This window comes from Rosa chinensis, chromosome 3, assembly GCF_002994745.2.
Source record: "Rosa chinensis cultivar Old Blush chromosome 3, RchiOBHm-V2, whole genome shotgun sequence".
NCBI classification, from domain to species: Eukaryota; Viridiplantae; Streptophyta; class Magnoliopsida; order Rosales; family Rosaceae; genus Rosa; species Rosa chinensis.
In genome coordinates, this window is record NC_037090.1 from 33913344 (window position 1) to 33921179 (window position 7836).

Genomic DNA, 7836 nt, shown 5'->3' on the forward strand with positions numbered 1-7836 from the left:
GTTTTCTTAGTAGGCATCAGGAGTTGGTTGCTTTCACGGGATGCAACTCTAAAACTGTTTTGGGGGCAACCTTAACCACTCATCCATCATTAGTTCTTTCCTTCCATAGAAAGATCATATCCATCATACAAATAGGAGTCCTGTTCTTTCAGTATGATGCATAATACCAAGTTGTTACAATAGCTACTGATGAGGCATAAATGCATTACACAATCTGAAAGTACAAATTATGGTGCAATATCTCCTGTTATGCGAGTTTTAGAGAGAGCGGTAATCCAACATCAACAATCTAAGCAAAATAAATTAAGAGTACGAAAAAAAAAACAAAAAAATAAGATGTATTCTTGATTATTTTCTTTCGATGTAATAACAAACACCGAAAAAGGTAGCTTCCTAAGAGATGGCTACTAAAATGAAACCACTTCTTTGCTTTGGTGAAAAATCAGTGGCATTCCTGCTCAGTAACAAAACTAAATGGACCGCAGAACTAGATTCCATCGGAAATATTTGCCGAGTTAAAATGAATAAATGGCAATTCGCTGAACATAAGAATGGTCACCCATTTACAAGTTTAGCTACCATTAACAATATTAAACAGTTGAGTCCGATTTGTAGCTTTTTGCAAATGTTGCAAACCTTTCCAGGCCACGTCCAAGTAAACTTTCAGTAAAAGGTTGCAGTGCCTGGACCATGCCATAAGAACCAAAATGAGGGACTGCTTCAAATAAACGACATTTGCTATTTTTCGTTAAGTAATGCAATCAAATCACATTTATTACCATCGTCAATCAAACCACGTAGCAAGTGTTCATTTCTTTTGGAGTTTAGAAATTCTCCATTTTTCTTTTCATTTCCTACTGTACTACCGTAATATTATCAGAACTGTTCATTTCATCATCTAAAAATAATCTTAGTAAAATATCAATTGAACATGAGATCATTTCGTATCAAAGAAATCCACAGTTTCAGCAATAGTCTGATTCTGATGACTCTCTCTCTCTCCCTGAGGGTTAAGAGGTTTCTTTTTTTGTTATTATGAGTTAGAGAGAAGGTTGCTAGCATCCTCTTTTATATAACTTGCATTGCATGGAGAATGAAATATTATCTGTAGTTAGAATACTTACTGACGCCACTGGAGCCAAAATTGCAGGAACTTCGTAAGAGACTGTTAACTGAAACAGAAAGGAAAGAAAAAAAAATGCAATGTGAGCTACCCAACAGAGACTGAGAAATACAAGTGTGCTTTTCCTATTTCTTCTTCCTCAGAAATGACCAGAACAGGAAAACCAAGTCAATGACACCACTGATTTTACTTTACAAGAAAAGAAACTGGGCTGTTCAATTGATGGCCAAGGGCAGAGAAATGTATTTTAAGTAATCAAACTGAAAATCATGTTCCACTGAGCAGCATGAATGGCCTTCATATGCCCTAAACACTGCCCATCTGTCATTGATTGGAATAGGAGTATAAAGAAGATCCATAACAACATAAACATAATTGTGAGAAATTCAAATTCAATAGAGAACAAAGCAGCCTCACTTCTACTATGCATGACGAAGGACCTTTTGGATAAAAACGAACAGCGCCTCTGCCATGCAAGTAAATCAGTATATCAAATTTCTGATATCAACAAAACACAGAAACTTAAGTCTATTGCATATGTTATGCCCAACATTTAACATTCCCGCTCAGTGTTATAAATTCCCTTGTTATAGCCTAGATAATAGGAGGATAACATCATCTTGTGACATACTTTATGACGGGTGTTCTGAACACTTTGAAGACTGAATTACATAAAATATTAACCTAACATAGTAAGATGTGGTCATTGAGCTTGTTAGACATGGTACAGACATTTAAGCTCCTAGTGCACTTTGAACCAGAACAAACTTACTCACACATGCATTTGTTTCAAGTAATTAACTTCACATATTTTCTTCAATAGTTTTTAACCAAATACCTAAATATGATAATTGATATTCTATCATAAGCTCTAGGATTATAAAGTAACAACGGCAAATAAAGAAAATTACATCCAATATTTATGCATTCTTTTAAATACATATAAAGCCTTAAATTGCACACACTTTTCCTACAGCTAGTAGTACACAGTTTCAGCTAATGTTTCTCATCTTCTCACCTGTTAGGAAGACCTTCCAGAGATCTCCAGTGGATTTTCTGATTTCGGGTGGGCTGCATGAAAGTAGTTGAATGACAGTTTGAAAGAGAGCATTGTTAGGATACATCATATAACTGCTTAGTTTTTTCAACCAAGGAAAGAAAAAAAAAAAAAAAGCTTAGTTCTGATGAGAGATGGACATATCATGATGGCAACAAAGAGTTTGAGTTAAAAGCATGGTATATGATTCTTACCTGCATATTTCGAGCAAGCCATGAGAATTCAATATCACGCCCAAAAGCTCTATACTTCAGTGACCATCGTGATAGGTCAGGCTTGTCTTCCAATACCTATATTTTTCAAATAAACAATTATATGGATCAAACTCCAGTTTACTTCAAATATAATTGAAGTTCACCTAGCGAGTGTTGGGTGACTTTTTTAGTACCTTTACAGTAGAAATAAAGGGCATCCACTGGGGAATGGCCTCACGATCAGAGTAACAATCATATGCGACTGAAATAGGCACATCAATTTTCGTCTTTACCCTGCATTTGATCACATTGTCTAGAAATTAGTAGAGCACATACATGCTAGTCCGATAGACCTCACTCAAGAACTCGTTTCACATTATTTATGGTCCCCTTGTACTATATACTACATTCTGAGTAAAAGCTAAATCATCATAAGAAGCACCAGCATAATAAAAACACAGGTGGGTCTTTATTCAATTAAGCTGCTAAAGTACATATAAACACTTGCAAGTGAAAACCATCGTGCATTCCTAATCGACTGAGAATCAACTTATAAGAACTACACTACGTTAAAAAAGTCAGATTGCCACAAAATCAGAGTAAATGAGGTCAGACCCTCCAATCAAAATCAATAAAATTGAAACTCGATGCAGCAACAAAAAACAGCTAACTAGTTGCTGATACTGAAGACCCTCATAGCCAAATAAAATACCAGACGAACAAATTAATTTCAGACATAAATAAGAATCTATATTCTCAAAGCAATAAGAGATGGAAATTACGTGCAGTCCTGCCATTCCATAACAGGGGAAAGAGGTCTGAATCCAGTGAAGACTGAGCTTCGCTTGGAAAACCCACATGGGATTTTGAAGAAGATGCGAGTAAGAGACGGCTGTGGTTTTAGAGAAGAAGAGCTTCTCCAAACGGGTACGTGGCTGAGACTGGTACAGTTTGGTCTAGAAATGTAGGCTGCTACAGCGGTTGCAGAAGCAGCAGACATAGTCAAACTGAGTTATAAAGCAGGAAGCAACAAAAGGGATACAGAAACCGAAAAGGGAACTGACCAGTCAAGACTCAAGAGTCTTAACACCACAAAATCTCGATCACGGAGCTGCCGGTCTGATTTGAACACCTCTCTGGTTTATTGCCATTGTCATGGGCCTCAAATTATGTCTTAAGCTAGTGGAAGTGAAAGCCCAAAGCGCGTTTTGCTCTTTTTTTTTTTTTTTTTTTTTATATAATCAGAATAAGAACTTTATTTATTTATTTCTTTGAAATGGGGTTTGGAGGAGGCTCATCCCCACGTTCGATAGGGGAAATGTCCATAAATCCAGATTTGAGTTACACTAACTTCATTTATCTAAACATCTCATAAGATTGTCTATTTACCCAACAAATTACATATTTTTTGCCCTCATACCCAATTAAGTTATTTTTTTATTTTTATTTTTGTTTATTTTTAGGACAATTTTGTCCTCTCTCCCTTTGTCACTTAAAAAGAAAGATTTCGCCGGACTGCGGAATTCGGCCACCTGTGACTGCCGTCTGATTTTATTGCCCCCCCCCTGTAATACTCAAGAAACTTTTTATTGCCCCCAATAAAAATTTATTGGGTTTTATTGGGGGTAACAAAAGTCTCTGACAACCTCTTTGCAAACTTCCAGCGACTTCCGGACCAGTGACAGGAGTCCGGCGTCCTGTTTTATTGTCCTCTAATAAACTTTTTATTGACCTTCAATAATACCCAATAAACATTTTATTGCCTCCCAAATAAAAATTTATTTTGAGTAATAAAAGTCTCCAGTGATTGGAGTCCGGTAAACTCTCCAATGACATTTTAATTATTTGAAAGGCAAACTTGTCTTTTTACATTAAAATTGGGTAAGTGGCCCCACAAATCTTTTAGTGCAGTCAGTGGGCATTTTTTGGTCCAAAATGGGTAAATGGTCAAGAGCCCCTGAATAAGCTATTTATGTCCACCTCTCTGCATTCAAAATTAGCCTGGAAAGGACTTCAACACAGAGCAAAAAAAGGTGAGGTAAAATAGAGTTGCCCTGTCTTAGACCCCTTGAGGGGAGGACATGCCCACTAGTTTCAGCATTAAGCACAAAAGAGTACGAAACCATCTTGACATAGCACATAATCCATTGAACCCAAACTGGACTAAAATCAAACTATAGCATTACAAACTCTAAGAAGCTCCACTCAACCATGTTGTAAGCTTTACTCATGTCAAGTTTCAATGCCCAAAAACCAGTATTTCCTCTCCTCTTGCATTTAAGAAAATGTGATATTTCCAAGTTGACCAAATAGTTGTCAGAGATCAATCTCCCTGGAATAAAGACGCTTTGAAATTGTGCAATAATATCCTTGAGTAGAGGCTTCATCCAGTTTGCCAATACCTTTGAATCGATCTTATAAATGACGTTGCATAAGCTGATAGGGCGCAAATGAATCACACACTAGATATTTTAGTACTTTAAGAACCAATGTGACATTAGTATGATTAAGCTGCTTAGTCAACTGCTCAGACCCAATAAACCCTCTAATTGCTTCCAAGACATTGTTACCAACCATGGACAAGAAATGTTGGTAAAAGCATGGTAAGAAAGCATCATGCCTCGGAGCCTTAGAAAGATACATTTGTTTCAGCGCTCTATTGACCTCTTTTGAAAAAATAGATTTGGTTAATTCCACATTCATAGCATCAGAGACCACTCTAGGGATAACACCATGAATCTGATCAAAATTTGTGGGCACCGAAGAGGTAAACAGGTTGTGGTAATATATATGAAAGCACCACATCTTCAATCTTCCCGTCCTCAATACAACAATTATTTTCATCATCATCAAAGAGACCCTTTATACATTCTTCCTCTTCCTATTACTAGCCATTTGATGAAAAAAAAAATTGTACTTAAGTCACCATCCTTAAGCCAAAACACTTTAGCTTGCCGCTTCCAAAAAATTTGCTCTTGATTAAGTAACTCATTTAACTCAACTTCCAACTCCAACCTTACGTTATCCAGAGGAGCAGATAAAGAAGTACCAAAGAAAACAGCCAACTTTCTTCTCACATCTTCAATCTTTCTCTTTAGACCTTCAACTTTGCTTCACTCCACTCCAACAGAGCACGTCTAGTGCAATTAATCTTACTATAAACCCTAAAAAAAGGGTTGACACCTCTCCCATGATGCCATCCACACCACCACCTTTAACACTGCTCGTCCCTAAGCCAAAGTTCCTCATAACGGAACCCCTTTTTTTTTTTTTTTTTTTTTTTTTTTTTTATGTTGCTGTTTCACTTCCACATTATTGAAGGAAAAAAAAAATCTTGTGGTGCAATCTCAGCCTTCGAAATTAAACATCGATTGATCTGGACCATCGAAATAACTTATAAGTTTTCGAGTACAAATACCCCTTGGATCGGATCAAAGCTCAGAAACTTCAAGAAAAGCACAGAACACACAATCTGATTTCAAGACCCGACAACCCGGAACCTTGACCAGACTATAACTTCTCCATTCGGGGACGATACGGCAGTAGACCACCAGCCTTGAACTCACCTTGATGGCGCCTACAATTTCTTGAATTTAGTTTCTCTAAAGGACGAGAGATGGAGTCGATTCGAAGGAGAGAAGCTCTCGATTTTGCCGCGATTCTGATGCTTTTTTCCGTGACTCTGGCCACCATCAACAATGCATGAGGTATGAAATGTGAACTACTCTTTGAGCTCTACACGTTGGTATACATGGTTTTTTATTTCGACAAAGTTTTGAACGAGTTGAAATTTTTGGGCGGTACGGGCGATGCTGAAATTCCTGTTCATAGCTGCCATCGAGCTGATCGTCCTCTTCGTCTTCATTCACTGTACAACCCACCTGAGATCTTGGGTTAAAGAGCAAAGCACAAGACTCTCACCTCTTATTCTAATTTGAGAATAGTTCAAGAAACTGTGGAAGCTTGTTGTGAAATCGTTTTGATAGGAGCATAAAATGCGACGTTTATAATGTTTATATTCCTATATTCTTTTAAGTTATTTCCTTTCACTTAATCATATTAACTTAATTTTCATTTTCTAGGTACTATGGAGTGAAGGAGATACTTTCGGAGGAAAATGAAGTCTCAAAGACAACAAATGATACAAGTAGGCATAAGTGGCCCAGATAAGGTTCTAAAAATCGGCAACACCGTTCCGATTCTCTCCTAGTCGAGCGAGCTGGGCGCTGGGAATAAAGTCGGCCGCCTAGGCGGCTCTGGGGGTGGGCGCCTAGGCGCTTTCTGTCTTTTTTTATTTTTTTAAGGAAAACCTAAAACTAAATGAAAACCAAAACGGGACGAAATCACGAAATAGGGTTTCATTTTCTGGGTTCGAAATCAAGAAGGAACGCCGCTCCGTCGCTCCTTCGTCCCTCGATCAGTCTATTCTCAGGCTCTCAGTCTCTCTCCAAGTCTCCGGCCAGCTCTCCAGCTCTCCAGTTCGCCGGTAAACTGGACTTCCAGCTCGATTTTGTATCTCTCTGGGTTTTTGTCTTTCAATCGAATTTCTGGGTTTCTATCTCACAATTTCTGGGTTCACACTTTTCAGGGCTTTCTGGGTTCTATTTTAGGTTCGATTTCTGGGTTCAAGGCTTCAAGCTCGGTGATTCTTCAACCACGAAGCTTGGTGATTCACTTATTCTTCAAGCTCGATTTCTGGGTTCAAGGCTTGAAGCTCGGTGAATCTTCAACCTTGAAACTTGATGATTCTTCATGCTCGATTTCTGGGTTCAAACTTCAAACTCGGTGATTGTTGAAGCTCGATCGATTTTTGGGTTTTGGATTCGGTGATTGATTCTGCAAGCTCGGTGATTCTTCAATACATTGTGAGTCATTGTCTCAAAGTATCAAACTGTGAATGTTATAAACTGTGAATGTTATCAAACTATGAATGTTAAGTTGCTGGGTATTGTATTGAACTGTGATGAACTGATGACCCGTGTTGTTGATGAGTAGATGACTCATGGTTTCCGTTGTCTTGTAACTCTTTTTGTCTTGTTGAGTTGTTGATGAGAATCATGAGATTAAGTTTGATTGTTTGGACTGTTCTGTTTTGGTCCTTTTGGACTAAGTTTCTGTGAGTCTGTGACAGGTTGTATACTTGTATGCTTAGATTAAAACCGCCTAGTCCCCGCCTAGGCTCCCGCCTAGGCCCCTAGACGCTAGTCCCCGGCATTCCGCCCGACTAGCGCCTAGCATTTTTTAGAACCTTGGGTGCAGAAATGAGCAAGAATGGCGAATTGATAGTATTTCCAATCCTATTAAGAAAATGAATCCAATTGGAGAAGGATTCAGAGGCTGATATCGCTGAACTAGGAGTCCTACTTGAATAAGAAAACCTAATCCAAGTTGGACTAGAAAACATGTTGATATGAGGAGTTCTGATGATGCTAGGAGACCTGAGTGGATTAAGAGACATCAAC

General features: G+C 38.2%; 1 protein-coding gene across 1 annotated transcript; it reads right to left on the reverse strand.

Annotated features, from left to right (window-relative positions):
* Positions 1 to 318: 318 nt before the first annotated feature.
* Positions 319 to 3498, reverse strand: LOC112192018. The gene is made up of 7 exons (XM_024331524.2): positions 3157 to 3498; positions 2569 to 2668; positions 2375 to 2470; positions 2142 to 2194; positions 1541 to 1589; positions 1125 to 1172; positions 319 to 683 (listed from the first exon to the last, which is right to left on the reverse strand). The coding sequence occupies exons 1-7, from the start codon at positions 3372 to 3374 to the stop codon at positions 591 to 593; spliced, it is 657 nt and encodes a 218-aa protein (XP_024187292.1). The 5' UTR covers positions 3375 to 3498; the 3' UTR covers positions 319 to 590.
* Positions 3499 to 7836: the final 4338 nt, after the last annotated feature.